The sequence below is a fragment of the Tiliqua scincoides genome, chromosome 4 (genome assembly GCF_035046505.1).
Source record: "Tiliqua scincoides isolate rTilSci1 chromosome 4, rTilSci1.hap2, whole genome shotgun sequence".
Classification (NCBI taxonomy): Eukaryota; Metazoa; Chordata; class Lepidosauria; order Squamata; family Scincidae; genus Tiliqua; species Tiliqua scincoides.
In genome coordinates, this window is record NC_089824.1 from 195,431,620 (window position 1) to 195,451,856 (window position 20,237).

At 43.1% G+C, this 20,237-nt stretch overlaps 1 protein-coding gene across 1 annotated transcript in view; it reads right to left on the reverse strand.

Moving 5' to 3' along the window:
- The window catches only part of PTPRT (protein tyrosine phosphatase receptor type T), a 556,684-nt gene that overhangs the window by 20,095 nt on the left and 516,352 nt on the right, over positions 1-20,237 (reverse strand). The window contains exons 23-29 of the mRNA XM_066624691.1: positions 14,856-14,932; positions 12,494-12,530; positions 10,427-10,524; positions 9,615-9,731; positions 7,227-7,381; positions 2,796-2,931; positions 607-756 (exon numbers count right to left, since the gene is read on the reverse strand). Of these exons, the coding sequence (XP_066480788.1) occupies positions 607-756; positions 2,796-2,931; positions 7,227-7,381; positions 9,615-9,731; positions 10,427-10,524; positions 12,494-12,530; positions 14,856-14,932 (770 nt within the window). The remainder of the gene's footprint in view (positions 1-606; positions 757-2,795; positions 2,932-7,226; positions 7,382-9,614; positions 9,732-10,426; positions 10,525-12,493; positions 12,531-14,855; positions 14,933-20,237) is intronic.

Consider the following 20,237-nt stretch of genomic DNA (forward strand, 5'->3'; position numbering starts at 1 on the left):
CTCAGATGAATAAAGAAAAATACCCCAAATTCCCTCAGAAGTGAGAAGAGGGGCAAAGCCATGCACATGTTGTGAGTACACATGTCTTCTTTCAACTGGAGTCAGTCAGAGAGGTAAGGTTTGTCCAAACCAGCCCATATTTATGCACTCATCTATTAACTCCTGGATATCTGCAAGCACCCATTCATTTCACTCTAACCTACTTTCAGCATTCAGTATTGCATCCCATGTGGTAAATACACAGACAGGATGGTTGGTTGGCAACCTTCAGTCTCGAAAGACTATGGTATAAGCTTACAGCACCCGGTATTCCCAGGCGGTCTCCCATCCAAGTACTAACCAGCCCTGACCCTGCTTAGCTTCCGAGATCAGACGAGATTGGGCATGTGCAAGGTAACATGGGAAAACTGCAATTTAACCATTCTCTATTATAATACATGCACACTGTCTTCTAGGTCAAATAACCACATCGTGACAATCGCTGACATTGCAAAAGCATACAATCCGAGATTCTTTACATTCTAATGTAAGATTAAGTTGAAACTAATAAAAAAGACACCCAGTCACTGGCTTCTTCAACAAAATGTGAGATTGACTGATTTTTACCTGAAATTCATCTTTTATCTGGCTGGAATTTGTCTGTGGATCCAGTCTACTGATATTGTAGTATACCGATCTGAATTCACAAACTGGGATTGCTGTGTTTCCACAAAGGCATGCTTCCAAAATGGCATCATGGACAAAGACGTATTGCTCCTACAAGACAAGAAGCTGTACGTTCATCATTGCCAGTCCTGTTAGGAACAATCTTACCTACCCAGCTGTCATAAAGAAACTGTCGACAACCCCTCTCAGACTGTGCAGGTCAACATGCAAATAACCTCACCACATCCCACCCCCACCAGAGCACATGTGGTGGAAAGAGCTTCCATTTCGCCATCATGTGCATGTGCACAAAGAAGACAAATAGGGGACTTCCTCCTAACCAAAATTAAATCCAAAGCAAAATGCATATCATTGTGTGATATAATTATATGGCAGTGGTTCTCAAACTTTTAGCACCAGGACCCACTTTTTAGAATGAGAATCTCTGGATTCTTGTCTCACTGGAAGTTATGTCATGACCGAAAGTGACATCATCAAGCAGAAAATTTTTTAACAATCCTAGGCTGCAATCCTACCCACACTTATCCAGGAGTAAGTCCCATTTACTGCCATTATTAAAAGCATATACATGGTAGCCTGTTAAAAGTACAGATCTGTAACAATTCCCCAAATGCAGTTGCATACTATGGTAGTATTGTCTAATATATTAAAAATAAAGTATTGAAATGAGTGGGGACCCACCTGAAATTGGCTCACAACCTACTTAGTGGGTCCCCCACTAAGATGCCATACAGTTTGAGAAACAATATGGTATTTATAATGGTATATCAAAAAGTGTATATTCTGTCAGTATTCTCCTTCAGCATGCAATGTACACTGCAACCTAGTGAGTCCCAGGCTTTCTGCACAATTTTCACCTTCTCCCTCCCCTTTCTATTCCACCTCAGTAACTCTGCCTCCGCTGCTTTGGCAATGGTTGCTTCGACAGCTACAGTGACAGCTGCTGCTCTGGCAATGGTAGCAGCTGAAGCTCCAGCTTTTCTCTGGCCTGCACATTGCACCGTCCTTTCAAAAGGCCATATGCAGGTTGGGGACTGGAAAAAGGAAATTGCAGAGGAGGCGCTCCTGTCCTCCTTGTTTCTGATTCAGTATGTTCCAATGTCCCACCCCGCCAATGCACCACCCTGAATCAATGATCTCCCTAACAGTGCAATCCTAAGCTTGTCTACTGAGAAGTAAGTCCCATTATGTTCAATGGAACTTACTCCCAGGAAAGTATGGATAAGATTGCAATTGAGCTCATTGGCAGGTTGACCCAGTGAAAACTGGTACAGCTTTACATTAGTTTGATGGGCTGTATACTAAGATTTGATTATCTTACATACTGTGAATTATGCTGTGTATTTTAGGACTGTCACTATTAAAGAAAACAATTAAGCACCTTAGGGCTGCAATCCTATATACATTTACCTAGGAGTAAGTTCCATAGAACTCAATAGGACTTACCCCTGTGTAGACATGAATAGGATTGCCCTGTAAATCTATACTTAAAAGGCTATGAATAAAAATACTTTTTTAAGGAAAAAAAAAGCACACCATTTTAGATGATGCTCACATATGTCATATTCAGGCAACCTCTTAAGAGGAGGCATTCCCTCCAACAAGCAAGAAAAGAGAGTGCCACCAGATGCCACCAGATGATACCACCAGATGATGCCATCAGAACCTGTGTACTGGTAAGTACAGTGAACCCTCCATTTAACAGAACTCAGTTTAATAGGCTTCAGAAACAACAGGTATTTTCAGCTCCATTAAAACCAGTTATGTACGTTTTTGTGCACACACATCTTCACCAATTTCAAGGCATTTGGATTTAACAGACACCTCTTCCCTCCATTAGTCCATTAAATTGAGGGTTCAGTGCACTGGGATTAAAAGTCATTACAAATGTTTAAAACAATCTTCTGCCAGAGTAATCAGACACACATAACTCAAAAATGATTTCATAAATCCTTGGATGGATTAAATGACTGATTGATCAGCAGATTTGATGAATTAAATAACTGACTGATAATATACCTACTCATTGTTTGCCTCTTTTGTTTCGCTGCATATTCTGTGACAATCTAGTCACACTGATGTCTTTCCTGAACAGGCTGGGAAGCACAAAAAGATATTCTTGCACCTACCTCTGTTTGCACCAAGTTGACCCTTTGTGATCTCAGCTCCCGAACACAGTTAAATATGTCCACCACACCTTCGTTCTCTGCCATGTCCAGCATGATGTCAATGGCAATAAAGCAGCCTGTCCTCCCAGCACCAGCACTGAAGAAAGAAGGACAAGGACCTGATTAATGGACTATGAAAAGGCAACACATTCTGAGAAGTGAAAACCTTAATGCGGCCAATGCAGCTATCTTCTTTCATGAATCCTTCTCTGACCTGAAGGTCTAAACCTCCTTGTTGGACAACCTTAGATTTTGGAGATGGTGCTCTAGGACATTTCTTGAAGCGGAAGGCAAGAGATACTGGTAGAAAAAAAAGAAAAGGATGGGAGACCATGCTGATACCCTAAAAACATATTTAAAACCTTATCTCCAGAGCTTGGAAAAACAGGCACTGATTTCAAGTCTTTAGGGAAACAAAGACAGAAGTAGACATGGAAAACAGACTTCAGAAAGGGCTATCTCGTTCCTTTTCTTTTTAAAGCTAATTCCTTGTTCTTCTGAGGGAGCACAATGCTTCATGGTCCCAACTGTAACGTGCATCTTCCACTTGGGTGCATGCAAATGCCTCAGATCATGCAGGCGGAGATCAAGCCACACAGCAAGCTGAACACCATTCTGAACACTATTAAAATAAAGCCTTCTGTTTCACCTTTAGGGTACAGGCCCCTAAAGGTTTGTAATATAGTGGCATCTTCATCCAGTTCTGTCATAAAGGAGGCTATTGATTTACACGTTCCATTCTACTTTGCCATTTAGAAAGATCTTACTGCATGTATGAAGTTAGCACTTCAGGGAGAAGACAGGCGAGACCCTTTTCCTTGACATGATAATTTGGTACCTGCTGAGAATTTTATATGTGGCGAAGAACATCTAAATATCCAATCTGCAATCTACTAAACAGCAACGTGAAGAGAGATAGCCAACAGATATATCATGTGAAGATGCTAATTGTGTAAGAGCCCAGTCCCATGCCTTTCTACTCAGAAGTAAGTCCCATAATAGTAAATGGGGTTTACTCCCAGGAAAGTGAGGATAGGATTGCAGCCTAAGAGTAAGGTGCTCCAGCTTTCTGCCAGAGCGCACTGTCGCAAACATGCCATAAGGCACGTCTGTGAGGCTTACTGCTGGGCTAGTGTCCATGCTAGCCCAGGCTGGCTGGCACTGGGTTAGCGCCAGGCGGGTGCCATCCTGCGCTGCTCGGTGGTCTCACTCATAAAACGGACCAAGAAGGTGATAATTTGTCTTTGCACTTTGCTTTTTAAAATGGAAAAATTCTAGAATCTTGATAGTCCAAAGTTAAACATAAAATATGAAATAATGCACAACAAATATAAAATACATATACAAAAAAGCAAATAATGTTTGAACAGCAGCTAGATGTATGCATTATACAGATGATTAGTATTTCAGCTTGCTATTTTTAATTCTGGCCTGCTCTGCATACTTTTTCAAATTAGAAAAGCAGTCTAAAGAATAGATTATGCATAAAAATTATGTTTAAATACTGAATTTCAAATATCCAATAGATAGCACAGGCCAACACACATTTTGCTTCCTTAAACATTACACCAATTCCTGGGTATATCTGGGGTGCCGATTCCAAAAATGGCATCCGTTTTGCCCTATCACGTCTAGTTTTGGAGATATAGTATAGCCTCTTTAGTGAATGGTTCAAGCAGCTTCCTCATGAGAGAGCCTACACCAGTGACAGCGAACCTTGTAGAGACCAAGTGCCCAAACTGCAACCCAAAACCACTTATTTATCGCAAAGTGCCAACATTGCAATTTAACCTGGATACTGAGGTTTTAGTTTAGAAAAAAAACAACTCATACATTAACATCTTTTACCTACTATTACTCGTAACCTGTAATGACCTTTTCCGGTAGAAATTTGTCCAATCCCTTCTTAAAGGCATCTAGGCAAGTTGTCATCACTGCTTCCTGTGGCAAAGAGTTCCACAGACTAATTACATGCTGGGTAAAGAACTATTGTCAGGGAGGGGGTGGTGGCAAGACCATGCCACTGCTCATTTTCTCAAACAAGAAAATATTTTTTTTAAAAAGCCCCACCCACAGAAGTGGGCTCTAAGGCTGCAATCTCAGCCACTCTTTCCTAGGAGTAAGCCTCATCAACTCTAATAGGGCTTACTTCTGAGTAGACACACACAGGAGCTGGCTCCAAGGTTGCAATGCCAGCCACCCTTTCTTGGAAGTAAGCCCCATCCACTGTAATGGGGCTTACTTCTGAGTAGACACGCACAGGAGCTGGCTCCAAGGTTGCAATGCCAGCCACCCTTTCTTGGGAGTAAGTCTCATCCACTGTAATGGGGCTTATTTCTGAGTAGACGCGCACAGGAGCAGGTTCCAAGGCTGCAATGCCAGCCACCCTTTCCTGGGAGCAAGCCTTTTCCACTATAATGGGGCTTACTTCTGAGTAGACACACACACTGTAATGGGGCTTACTTCTGAGTAGACATGCACAGGAGCAGGCTCCAAGGCTGCAATGCCAGCCACACTTTCTTGGGAGTAAGCCTCATCCACTGTAATGGGGCTTACTTCTGAGTAGACATGCATAGGAGCGGGCTCTCAGGCTCCAGTCCTAGCCTGGGGAGCAAACCCCAATGACTTTAATGAGAATTACTTCAGGACCAGCACCATGTGCAGGGCTGGCGCCCCAAGCCCACAGCAGCAGCAACAGCAGCAGCAGCTTCGCTGTGCCCTCCCACAGGCCACACTCTCAAGCGGCATGTGAGCTCCCCGCCTTACCCCAGACAGGGGAGGGAGGAAGCACTGCCATTGGGCTGCTGGGCAGAGGGCCTCTCAGCCTTCCTCATCCCCGGGTGGCCTGGCTAGATGGGGTGTCTTGGGAGCACCGTCAGCCAGATGGGGCGGCTTCCTCCTGCTATCTGTTCCTTTCTCCCTTTGGCCTTGTCCCTCCCTCCTTTGCCCCAGCTGCTGCTGAGCAGGAGGAGGCTGGCTTTGTGGCTGTGCCGGCTCCTCAGGGATACGTGCCGCAGGGGTGGCAATCCTAGAGGCTCCCGCCTGGCCGCCTGGCGTGATGGCGCGTGTGCCCGCAGAGACGGTTCTGCGTGCCCTCTCTGGCACGCGTGCCATAGGTTAGCCACCACTGGCCTACACCATGGCTTCCTCATGAGGAAGCTGCTTGAACCATTCACTAAAGAGGCTATACTATATCTCCAAAACTAGACATGATAGGGAAAAACGAATGCCATTTTTGGAATCGGCAACCCAAATTCATATCAAACCACTATAAACTTTTCTGACCCTCAATTTTGTAGGCCTGTGTAGTTAACTGCTATATAAATACACTGAAACAACATCTACACACTGTATTAAATGTTTGGGAGAGTAGAACAATAGCAATTGGTTTTTAGAACCTGCCAGGATGGTATAGTGGTTTGGGAGGTGGACTTAAATCTGGAAGATCCAGGTTCGAATCCCCCCTCAGCCACGAAGCTTCCTGGGTGACCTTGGGCCAGTCACTTTCTCTCAGCCTCACCTACCTCACAGGGTTGTTGTGAGGACAACAAGAGGGGAACAGCTGTGTACACCACCCTGAGCTCTTTGGAGGAAGGGTGGTATAAAAATGCAACAAATAAATAAAAATAAACAGCATTTGGTCTGTCCTAATGTTCAAAATGTACCCAAGGGTCATGACATTTGTTGAGAATTTGGTTCGTTATTTGGCACTCAAAAGCTATGTGGCTATTGAGTGCTTTTTATAGCTTTTTACACTGGGGAAACCTAGATCTCTCCCATTCTTGTGTTCTCTCCTTTTCTAAACACACTATATTATGGTGGATGGGGATTAAATTGCAAAAAAACTAATGTGTGAAGCAAGTATATGTAATGAAGAGGACCCTGTTATGGATGAGGGTTTTGCATAATCTTCATTCCTATGATCCTCTAGCTCAGTGGTTCCCAAACTGTGACTCAGGACCCACTGATGGGTCATGACCTGAATTTGGTGGGTCCCATAGCAGCCAAGCAGAGCTTCCAATGAAAACACAGGTGATGGAAGGATCAGGAAGCTATTCGTTAACTGATGTTTCAGGGCTTTTCAAAAATCAGATCTCTTTTAAGTGCCCTCCAAACAGCTTCTGTAGTTTACAGGTATTTGTAAATAGAAGGAGACAAATGCTGGAGCATCTTTTATCTGGTTATTATTATGTGTGAAAAAAAAGATTAATTCTTTCTAGATTTTTTTAAAGTCTCATAAACCTAGGTGGGTCCCAATACAGTATCATTTTAAAAAGTGGGTCCTGATGCTAAGAAGTTTGGGAACCATCGCTCTAGCACCAAATTGTAGAATGCCTGCTAGGCTGGGAAACAAGCACAAAGACAAATGATAGGCATAAATAAACCGTATACCTGCAGTGCACGACAATGGGCCCTGCTTCTGGTGGATTGAGGAACTTCACTTGTCGAACAAAGCCCAAGAGGCCTGTGGCATAACAAGGAACCCCGTGGTCTGGCCAGCTAGTGAAGTGAAACTGCCGAATCTCTCGGATTTCATGGTAGCCTTTCTGAGAGGATAAAACAATCTCTGTTTTCTTCCACAATAGCAGCAGTCATTATGTTCTTATTTCTTCACTCCCTCCCAAACCACTTTTCATTTCTTCAGAGCAGGGGTGTCCAAAGTTTTTGGCAGGAGGGCCACATCATCTCTCTGACACTGTGTCGGGGGCTGAATTAATTTACATTTCAAATTTGAATAAATTTACATAAATGAATATATTAAAGATGAACTTGTATGAATGAATGAAGGTCTTGCAATAGCCCAAGGCCTATAAAAGACCTTGCACAAAGCAAGGCTGGCCTTTCTTTTGCTGCCACTACTGCATCACAGATGTGAAACAACAAGCAGTGGAGGGAACCCTCATCCCACAGCCCATGTGAGAGGTCAAACAGTCATCTTCATGCTGAGAGCAGTTGCGTTGGGGCAGTGTGGGCTCCAACAAATCTCCAGAGGGCCAGAGGCTCATTGGAGACTAGGGGCTCCCTGAGGGCCGCATTGAGAGTCCTTGAGGGCCGCAAGTGGCCCCAGGGCTGGGGTTTGGGCACCCCTGCTTCAGAGTGATGTTATGTCTTAACATAAGAACATAAGAATAGTCCCGCTGGATCAGACCATAGGCCCATCCAGCTTCCTGTATCTCACAGTGGCCCACCAGATGCCTTAGGGCCCAATCCTATCCAACTTTCCAGCACTGGTGCTGTCACAATGAAGCCCCCAGGTAAGGGAACAAATGTTCCCATACCTTGAGGAGGCCTCTGTGACTGCCTCCCCACCACAGGATGTAGTGCACACCCCATTGGCACAATTGTACTGGCACTGGAAAATTGGATAGGATTGGGCCCTCAGGGAGCACAAAAGACAACAAGAGACCTGCATCCTGGTGCCCTTCCTTGCATTTGGCATTCTGAGGTAGCCTACTTCTAAAATCAGGAGGGTGCACAAACTTATCACGGCTTGTAACCTGTGATGGACTTTTCCTCCAGAAATTTATCCAATACCCTCTTAAAGGCATCCAGATCAGATGCCATCACCACATCATGTGGCAAGGAGTTCCACAGGCTACTTACATGCTGGGTAAAGAAATATTTTCTTTTGTCTGTCCTAACTCTCCCAACACTCAATTCCAGTGGCTGTCCCCTGGTTCTGGTGTTTTGTGAGAGGGAAAAGAACATCCCTCCATCCACTCTATCCATCCCTGCATAATTTTGTACATCTTAATCATGTCCTCCCCAGGCACCTTTAAATAAAAATATATATTAGATATTTAATTATAATCTGAAATAGTTCACATATACTTTGTGTTTCCAGCATGGAAAAACAAATGAACTTACCATAATGGTAATTGTAAAACAGCAAATACAGCAAAACAATTATCACAGCTCCACATATGCACACTCAAAAGAGGTGTGCTGTGCTGCTAAGACTATTTCACAGAATGGGGATGGATGCACAATGGCCTGAGCTCTAGCTGGTCAGTCAGGGCTGTCCAAAAAGAACTAGATGAACAGTGGCAAGCTGGTCAAATGCAGTTAGCTGCTGCATCTTTGGTACGGTGCAAAATGGTTAAGTGCAACAGAAGTACTCATTTAGTGCTGAGGATGAGTAAACAAAGTACTGGCATTGCTTCTCTTCCTACAGTCAACAACAGCTACAGCCTAGCCTTCAAGTTTTTGTTTTTCAAATTTTGCACCCCTCTTTGAACTCAGATTTCTTAGTTTTGATCCTTGCCTGTAGCCCTTGGTTAAGGTTATAGAGAACTGTCATTCAGCTACAGCTATTTGCTGTGGCTAGAACTCTGGGAACCTCTCTCACTTCTTTTCTTACTTTTCTTCCAGTTTTCATTGCCAAACAGGAAGTGCCTGGGTTTTTTTTTGGGGGGGGGGGGGGTTAAATTTGTTTTTGGTTTTTTGCTATTTTCAAAAGTTTGGAGACAAGGAGAGCCCTGCAAAGGGGTCCACAGGTTCCCTGGAAGCTCCCCCCAGGAGGCCAGCACTGCCTCAGGTCATTCTAAATAATCCCTTTTACCTCCACAGCAGCACAATTCCAGTGATCACATCACTGCCTTCACCCCCACCCTGCCCTTAAAGGGGCAGAGAAAGGGCTTCTCTGTCTGGGGTGTCACAATGCCCCAGTTTGGGCACCTTTGCTTTAAGGAACAGAGTTGGGCCACTGATTGAAATACGAAAAGAGCAAACAGCCACAGAAGTCATCTGAGCATGAGGGGAGGACCAATGTGTCTTTACCTTTTGGACTGTAAAAGTGCGTATGACATACTCTGCCAGTGGTTCTGTCTCAATTAAGGTGACTTTAATATCTCCATAGACCTCCGTATCATCTGGCCAGTATCTGACGCACTTCACCTAGGACAAGAAAGATCTTAAAATGAATACTAGCATATAATGCCCATTGTCGTACCAAGACAATTCATTCAAATAAAAGAAGTCATCTGCATTACAGTGAAGGAAATAACGGTGAAGGCAGACCATACTAAACAGACAGTAAATTCCTCATGTCATTGAATGGTGAAAGCAGATGACCCAGTTCTTCCACTGTGGAGTGATCTTGGTAATCATTCCCATGGTGAGATTCCTATGGATTCTTCACCTCAAGATGTCTTAAGCCACAAGTGCTACTTTTCTCTTGTAGTGACTATTTTCTAAGCTCTAAAAGTAACCCATCCAAATGCATCCCCACAACCTGACAGGTTCTACATACATTGTCATTTATACTCAGAGACAATTGGAAGGAGATAACTGGAAGTATTTTGAGTGTGAGAAAAAGTATCAAGGACTGGAAACACATGGCTACTAATTACAGGATGGTTCTTAAAAGCAAAATGATGGTAGCTCTACTCAGATGGAGAGCTGGTCTCTTGTCATTTTAAACCATGTGATGAGCTGATCATGCTTCGGCATGAGAAAAGAAGGTCATGGAGGAAACAGAAGTCACTGCATGGCTGGAGGCTACAAATAAACAGCTCTGAAAATAACCACATAATGCTACTGTCTCTGTATGTGGTAGATACATGATTGAATGCTTTGGGCAATCATCATACCCTGCCAACTTCAACCAGGTTGGTGACCATGACAACACTTGCAGAGTTTTCTTGCCAGATCATCCTCCAAAAATCCTTCACTGTCTCTTGCATTGGTCCTGAGTGTCAGAAAAAGTGAGAGAGAAAAAGGACATGCAGAAGGTGATTAAAGTAGGAACAGTTCATTTTGCTTGTCTTCTCATCAACCACCATGCAACTCAAACTTCAAATCTCCAACTGGGGACCAACTGTGTGACAACTGTTGAATCAAGCAGATGCATATCCTCTAGACAAGTACCAGAGCTAAGGCACTCCTAAACCAAAGTGCCAAATAAATGTACAGTGCTCACCAGGGCACAACAGGTGCCAGTTCCAATTCACAAATGAATGCTAGAATTCCGAACTAGGGAATCTGTTCCTACATGCTTTTTGACTCTCTATTATATCTTTATTTCAGAAGTCTGACATTTTGTGAACCCATTCAGCTGTTCACTACACAGACTTGAAGGTAGAATGACAGAACAATTGTTACCCACGGATATACATGCTGCAGTCACTTTTTTATTATGATCTCTGGTCAAGCAGGTCTTGCCATTCATTGAATGTATACACCTGTGGACAGTGATATATCTATTGTATGTATCACATTAAACTTTCTGAAAAAACTACAGTGTGTATTTACCTTGAGTCTAACTCCCAGAGATCTAAATCTCTGCACCTGTGCAGACTCCAAGGATACTACTCGGTTTGGTCTCTAATAGGCAGACTAGGGAAAATAGCGGATCCTGCACTGACGCAGGAAAATCGCTAGGATGAAGAAGAGACTAGGGAAAATGGAGATAACTGCATTTCTACATAGACACCATGTAAAAGGTTCTCCCTTCTCAGACTATGGGCACAAGGAGTGCTCCACTGGAGAAACATTTCCCAGGAGACCTGAAACCAGCTCCTAACTAGCACTGGATAGAGCACAAGCCATGTGACCTGCCTGCGGCAGCGCTGGATAGGATTGGCTATACTTTGAGGGGCTAAAGTGTGTAACCCCTGCTAATTGGGTAAGAGGCACTTTTTCAAGTGGGTGCTCCTTTTTTTTAGCAGGAGGAGAGTAACTGGCCCACCTCACCCCAGCACTGTCTGTTCTAGTGGCTGTCTGCTGGTATTCATTTTGCATCTTTTTAGATTGTGAGCCCTTTTGGGACAGGGAGCCATTTAGTTATTTGATTTTTCTCTGTAAACCGCTTTGTGAACTTTTAGTTGAAAAGCGGTATAATAATAATAATAATAATAATAATAATAATAATAATAATAATAATAATATTTGTGTGTGTGAGCCAGTTGGGGTTGTGGTGGCAGCAGTCCATGCCATTTGTATTGAGCTCAGCACAAGTCATCTCAGGGCACCAGGGCAGAACAGTTGCCTGAACTGGGCTGGCTCTTTCAGGAAGCAAAATACAAGTAGCAAAGGTTGCCATGTGAAGCATCTTCATCCTGAAGTTTTGGGAGGCACTAATCTCCATTGAAGGGCCATATTATGGGCCAGATCATCCAACAAAAATCCTCCATGCAGAGCAAAGATGTAGCATCATGGATGAAGTAATCAATTACTGTGCAAGAGATATTGCTTTCAGGCAGCAATTTCCACGAGCATAGGGGCACATTTTCAGCCACCCTAGGAGCATGAATTGCTGCCAAGAAGTAGCAGCTGTTCATATGGAGATGCCAGCTCACACATTCTTTCCTCAACACTGTTGCATCCATGGGATTTATCCATGTGGATGATTTTAAAGTGTTCGAACGAGTCCTATGAAGTTCAGAAACATTAGCTTGGTGTTCTCTATGTGAACTGTGTGTGCAGTTGAAAAAGACAAAAGCACTTTCTTTCAATGCACAAGGGCTGTAAAATGGCCTCAACTAGGAATAGTACTGGTTAGTTAGATGAAGTGTGTGTGTGTGTGTGTAAAACAGAAGGATATTTTGATACATTATATTGAATCTAGATGGGTAAAGATGTACATGCAAAGATTAATCTTCTAAGCTGCTTGCATGTACGGCTTGTAGAAATCTTTAAGTATGTTGAAATGTACTTGCCTTGAGTAGCAATATAGTGGTGTGGCCGATGGTATCCCTGGAAGAGAAGAGAAAAACAAGGGGGAAGAAAAAGAACATGAAAATCCATAAGCTTCTGTTTCAACGGGGGGAGTAGTCTTCAGATATGTATTTGCTACATTAACTGTTTGACACCATGCACATCAACACTCATCCAATTATGACATTGGTGGTAATTTTCTGCACAGGATAAAGCATAACATGCCACCAAACAGGAGCATGGAGGTTCCCTGTTCTATGACACATTCAGTTTACATCAAGGATCACCAGACAAATGCTGCACATAAAGAGAAAAATGGATGCTCTCCAAAGGAATGAACATACAACACTTTTCTGAGACTAGCTTTCAAACTATTGTCAGAAAACACACTGTAGTAAGACAATAGAACACTGCTCTGAGAAGGATACTAACAAATGAAAACTGTTGTTAAGTTGCAATCCTAAACATACTTACCTGGGAGTAAGCCCCATTGAACACAGTAGGGCTTACTTCTGAGTAAACATGCTTAGGATAGCACTGTTAGTTTGGGTTCCACACCAGTCAAGTCCAACCACCAGGAAGTGAAATTTGTTCAGTCCCGATGATGTGCTTTCCATTACACCAATCACTAGCTGCCTGGTGGACATACCACTTGGAAATAATTCACTGGGTGAAGAGAAACCATGAACATGAGGGTGTCGAGTGAAATTATGATTAATGGCAGGAAATGACTTCAAATTTTCCTTGTAGTTTCAAAAATTCTGAAACAATTTACGTTTCAAACCCCCAGAATTGAAAGAATGTGATGATGCAAAGATAAATGACAAAAACAATATTCGTATTTCCATATTGCCTACCTAAAAGGCACTCATTTTGGCAAGCCTGCTGTACTAATTAGGTAATAGAATGAACACGGAACCATGTGTCCTTTCATTGGAATAAAACACGCACATCTGTTTCTTGTCAAAACTGACTTAGGCATCACTGATTTTTTTTTTTTTAATACTGTGTGGGTTGTACTATATTAAATATGTTTTTCCTTTTCCTTAATTGATCTTTAAAAACACTTCAGATAATTACGGATTTAAAAGACTTACATTAGGAACAGGAATGCTGTTAAATACTTTGCTAACACTGAACACATTTTCCATTTTTGTCAGGAAACCACAGGTCTACATTTGTGAGGTAGAGTGTTTAAATTGATGTGTACATCCTCTTTTCCATTATCCCACATTATCTGAAAAGACCTTGTTTCTGAATTGGCCCTTGTTTCTTCAAACTTTGTTCTTTGTGCTGATCACAAAAAGCACATGATGTGATGTCATTGTACTGTGTATCTCTATGCCCCTCTGTGGGGCAATGCAATATGATGTCATGTCACTTGTGTTAGATGAAAAAACACTGAGTAACAAGAGATGGGAGGAGGGAGGATGCAGTACAGTCCTGATCTCAACACGGTTAGGAGGACATCTGCACTGGGACTATGATTTGGATTTTGATACAAGATCTTGAATACATTTGAAAAGTTTGCCTGTCTTTCAAAAGGTCTTCAGGTGGAGCTGAAAAGTTACAGTTGAAGAAAAACCTTGGATGTTCAAAAGCCTGAATTCTATTTTACTACAATGAGTCCTGAGTACACTTCTGTACTGCAGCGAGTCATGGACTCTTCGCTCACAACAGGAGAGGAAACTGAGCGCTTTCCACATGCGCTGCCTCCGACGCATCCTCGGCATCACCTGGCAGGACAAAGTTCCAAACAACACAGTCCTGGAACGTGCTGGAATCCCTAGCATGTATGCACTGCTGAAACAGAGACGCCTGCGTTGGCTCGGTCATGTCGTGAGAATGGATGATGGCCGGATTCCAAAGGATCTCCTCTATGGAGAACTCGTGCAAGGAAAGCACCCTACAGGTAGACCACAGCTGCGATACAAGGACATCTGCAAGAGGGATCTGAAGGCCTTAGCGATGGACCTCAACAAGTGGGAAACCCTGGCCTCTGAGCGGCCCGCTTGGAGGCAGGCTGTGCAGCATGGCCTTTCCCAGTTTGAAGAGACACTTTGCCAACAGTCTGAGGCTAAGAGGCAAAGAAGGAAGGCCCATAGCCAGGGAGACAGACCAGGGACAGACTGCACTTGCTCCCAGTGTGGAAGGGATTGTCACTCCCGGATTGGCCTTTTCAGCCACACTAGACGCTGTGCCAGAACCACCTTTCAGAGCGCGTTACCATAGTCTTTCGAGACTGAAGGTTGCCAATACAATACAATACAATGAGTCAGATTCAATTAAAAACATTACCACCTCACTTGCTTTGTTTCTTTCCATAGGATTCTTTTAAACAGGAAAATATTTCTCATGACTTACATCTATATAGTTAGCATTTATATAGTCCGAATGGGGATCTCCATCCAAAAGTTGCAGTCTGACCCTGGAGTGATCATCTAAAAATAATCAAATAAAATGTGACTGTGGTTAAAAGAATGAAATATCTGCATCAAAGCAATGAAAAATGGCAAAGAAGCATTAAGAATGGAGAAATTCAGGAAAATTGACTAATCCCAAACATGTTTTTCTTAAATTGATAATTGCATACAGCAGGGGTGCCCCCGGGGGCCACTTGCAGCCCTCAAGGCCTCTCAATGCAACCCTCAGGGAGCCCCTAGTCTCCAATGAGCATCTGGCCCTCTGGAGATTTGTTGGAGCCCACTCTGGCCCAATGCAACTGCTCTCAGTGTGAGGGTGACTGTTTGACCTCTTGCATGATCTGTGGGATAAGAGCTCCTTCCACTGCTTGCTGTTTCACGTCTGTGATGCAGTAGCGGCAACAAAGGAAAGGCCAGCCTTGCTTTGTGCAAGGCCTTTTATAGGCCTTGAGCTATTGCAAGACCTTCATTCATTCATATAAGTTCATCTTTAATATATTCATTTATGTAAATTTATGTAAATTTATTCAAATTTTAAGTGCAAATTAATCATTTTTTCCCCGGTCCCCAACACAATGTCAGAGAGCTGATGTGGCCATCCTGCCAAAAACTTTGGACACCCCTGGCACACAGTATCAACTGCATTCAGGATCAATGCACCTAGATTTGCTTTTTCATTATTCATGTCCTATGCTTAGAAAATACACTCCTTGTTCACTAGTAATATGATCTCCAATTTATTAACACACTCTTTTGGCTTAGTATTTCTTTATAGTATTTGCATCTTTGGAAACATGACCTTTGCTGGGTCGCAGCTGAAATGCAGAAAAGTATCTAAGAACAAAAGAACAGCCCCGCTGGATCAGGCCATAGGCCCATCTGGTCCAGCTTCCTGTATCTCACAGCGGCCCACCAAATGCCCCAGGGAGCACACCAGATAACAAGAGACCTGCATCCTGGTGGATTTTTTTTCCCCTTATGGAACAATATGGCTATTTACAATTTTTATGATCAAGTGGAACAAACAGTGAGAGAAGGAAAGGAGATGGTAGCCTATATTCTGCTTTGCTTTGCTCTCCCATTTCGTAAAGTTTTTTCAATTCCTAGCATGGAGTTACTGTACTGAGTGCTAAATTATGTTTCTTCTGATGCTTGCTTTTGAAATGCTTGCTCCTTTGGGCTTGGTTTAGATTTCTCTGCTACATTTCACTACCCTACATTCTGGAAACTGGCTGCTGCTGTTTTCTCAGTGAAACTATTGATTTTCAGGATTCTACCTCAAAGTGGCTCATGGGGGGCATCAGGAGTTGGTCAGGTAGGATGCTGACCACGGGCGCATCATCTTAAGAAGTTCCTACCTGGCCAGGCTGACCCCTGAAACCTCAGTAACCAATGGTAGGACCCAATGTGCCATGAAGGGGCAGACTGCGTGACATTGTGCCAGGATCTCTAGCAACCTGCCACTGGAACTTTGCTTGCACTTCAACGTTTAAATGTTCCAACTTTGCATTCTGTTGGCATATGCTGATTTCAGTACAGCAAAGCCAGAACTCTAAAATTTCTTTGCCTTAAGTAGAACTTCTGGTTATTTTTAATTTATCCAGCACTCATGTACCCAAATTTTTCTAACCATTATTTAATTTTATGAATTACGGCCATTAAAAAAGCCCGAATATCTGCTATTATGGCACCATTTACGTGAATTAGTGTAATGTGGATTTGGTTCAGAGGTCACTGCTGCAAATGTCACCTCGCAGTGGAAAAACATCTGTAGGAATTGACTGTACATTATGAAATTTGTTTGCCTGCCATGAGAAAACAAACCTTAAAGGCAGGAGCATGTTTATATTTGTGTCCACTTAAGCTTTAGGATTTGCCAGTGTTCAGTTTCATTGCAGACACTGCGTGGTGAAATAAAGCATTTTCTTCACCTATCGGAGATTTATTTTGCTTGAAAGTGTGAATGGCATGAAAGGACCTTCTGTTTATGCAGCAAGCCTAAGTAATAGTAATGATCACGGCTCACCCTTCAAGAGGTAATGAGGCCTTTTATTTTATTTGTATTTTTAGTGCACCATGCTTGGTTAAAGCTAACACCAAAACTTAATTTAAATTGCATTATTTCCATATGTTTGGAAGCTATTGAGAAGATCCATATACCTCATTATGCTGCAATGGGCTCATGGATTAATGACAACAAATAACTAGCAGTAAAATGGGGTGGATAGATTAAACAGAAGTACTGAAAAACACCCTCATCAACGGTGGAACTAAATGTTATGTTAAGTCCATCATTAAAACATAAGACTGTCTTATGTATTTAAAACCAAGACTGTCTCTTTAAAACAAAAACAAAAAACCAACGTGTGTGTGTGTGTGTGTGTGTGTGTGTGTGTGTGTGTGTGTGTGTGTGTGTGTGTGTGTGTGTGTGTGTGTGAAAGAGAGAGAGAGACAGAGAGAGATGCACATCAGGACCACAGTGCGTAGGGGAGATTTCAGAGCAGGGAGTGGGGTAGATCAGGTCAGGGGGAAAAAGGTGCCAAAGGGGGACATGATTGAGTCATACAAAATTATGCAGCATTTTGGACACAGTGGATAGAATAATGTTCTTTTCCCTCTCACACAACACCAGATCCAAGCATATCCACTAAACTTGAGTTAGAGTTAGAACAGACAAAAGAAAATATTTCTTTAACCCAGCGAGTAATTAGTCTGTGGGACTCCTTGCCACAGTATGTGGTGATGGTATCTGGTCTGGATGCCTTTAAAAGGGGACTGGACAGATTTCTGAAGGAAAAGTCCATCACAAGCTACAAGCCATGATGGGTATGTGCAACCTCCTGCTTTTAAAAGTAAGCTACCTCAGAATGTCAAGTGCAAGGGACATACCATTATGCAGGTCTCTTGTCTTGTGTGCTCCCTGAGGCAGCTGGTGGGTCTCTGTGAGATGCAGGAGCTGAACTAGATGGGCCTTGGCCTGATTCAGCAGGGCTTTTCTTATGTCCTTACATTCCAAGGGAGGGGGGGGGCAAGATCATTAGTGGCGCTGCACACCAAATCCAAACTCTCTACCTGGGCCTGATCTGCCTTCCTCAGGCAATGTGGACTCGTGCCAGTGATTGAGCTGGCACAAGTGTAAGTTGCCACATATGGCTGCTGGGCCTTTAACTCCAATCTACCGTCCACTAGTGCTGCATCCTAAGGGTGGGAGTGGGAGACCAACCAGCCCAGGAGAGGTAAATAAAAATCTTTTTTACTTACCACCCCAAAGGCTGCTTAGCTGCCAATGGGTCAGACCTATACCCAGCAATAACCAGCATAAGTCTGAGGATTCTCAAGGGGCATTAGGCTAAGAAAAGGAGGACAGGATCCTAGCATGAGTGATTGTCGCTATCCAGCCCTCCCCCATCAAACTGCCAGTTAAACTACCCCCTGCCTGCCCCACTCCCTGCCCCAGTTGCCCTCCAAACTGCCACCATCACCACCTTACCTACTCTGAAAATGCATTATAAAGATACAATGGATGATAGCCTGGTGAGTCATTGACGGGTATGTGGGGTCTCTGAATATTTGCACTGGGGGTCCTGCAGTGCCCAACGGTAGTGAGATTTTTGCAATACTGGACTGCAGTGCATTAGGCTACCTGCCATAATACTGAGCACATTTTAGGCTTCCTTATTCAAATGCACTCCTTCTCCTTTTTCATTCCTACAGTACTGCAAATACATTTATACCTACAGGGCTTTGTTGAACAACGATTGACTTTTGTGAATACTATCCTAATGTTTCACTTCCCTTTTATCTTGTTTGAAGTTAATTTCTTAGTTCTTTCCCCTGAACCTCACTTAAACAGTGTATTTTTTTTTTGTGTGTAATCACACATAGCACATAATGATCACACCTCTTTGCTCTCTTACCCATCAGGGATTCTGTTTACTCTAAAGCAGTGTTTCTCAAACACTAGGTGGGTCACAAGCCAATATCAGGTATATCCCCATTCATTTCAATATTTTATTTTAAAGTCTAATACTAATATCTATTAGACTTGATGCTACCATTGTATGTGACTGCATTTGGGGAAATGTTATAGATCTGTACTTTTAACAGGCTACCATGTATATGCTTTTAACAATGATAGTCAATGGGACTCTTGGGTAAATGTGGGTAGCCTAGGATTGTTAAAAATTTTCCTGCTTGATGATATCACTTCCGGTGGGTCCGGACAGATTCTCATTCTAAAAAGTGGGTCCCTTTGCTAAATGTGTGAGAACCACTGCTCTAATCTATTTGAATTGTTAGCTGTTTTACATAGTAGATCTACATTGTAGTAGGTGTAACACAAAACAAAACAAAAACAGTTGCCTTTACACCATGAAAGCATTAGCTCTGTTTCTCTCCTGCAGGATCCTGATATGTCTACTCAGATATTAAAACTGCAACATTTGCAGTATACCCCCAATCTAGTCTGGCCCCTGCTCTGTTCTACCCCCTCCTTGCTCCATTATGTCCACCCACCCCCTACGCCAACTCTGAAGCTTCTCTGAAGGCTGCTGTTGCACAGTCACCACTACTCACCATTTCTAGTGACAGCATGTTGCACTTTGCAATGCCAGGAAGACCACTGACCATTGAGAATGCAAGTTCTGACAGCACAGTAGCCTGTTAAAATTGGACCCTAACTGTCTGACTCAGGATAATGCAGCTGAATATGCTGAACAGCAAGCATTTTAAGCAACAAAAGCAACCTCTTATAAAGCCAACTGTGGTTCTCAGGGAAAAGTACATGAGCTGCTTTTGAAATCTGAAGGGAGTTTTTTTGGGGTTTGGAAGCAGTTTCAAAAGTAATCTGAGAAGTGGCAGGCAACTGCTGCTTTTAGGGGGGAAAGGAGAAGTCGGTTGCTTCACCATACATGCATAAAGAACTCTTGAGATCACAAGCTTAGGTATCTTACAGCCCAATCCTACTGGGATCTTCCACAGGTGGAACAAGTATTCTGCCTTACATACTGATTTACAGAATACAAGTATTCTGATACTGACTTACAACCATAAAAGCACCTCCAATAGCGCACAAAACTGTGGTGGGGAGGTGTAGACCCCTCTGTGCTGTGGGGGCTTACCCCCTGAGTAAGGGAATAAATGTTCTCTTACCCAGAGGAGACCGCTAGGACTTCCCCCCACAGGATGCAGTGCAAGCTGTTTGGGCACACCTGCATTGACGGTGCGAAAAGCATAGGATAGGGCTATTATTTGGGGTATTAGGGCTAAAAGAGTTGGGTGTGCACACAAGACAGTCTCGCATGACCACTGGCCACACTCTGAA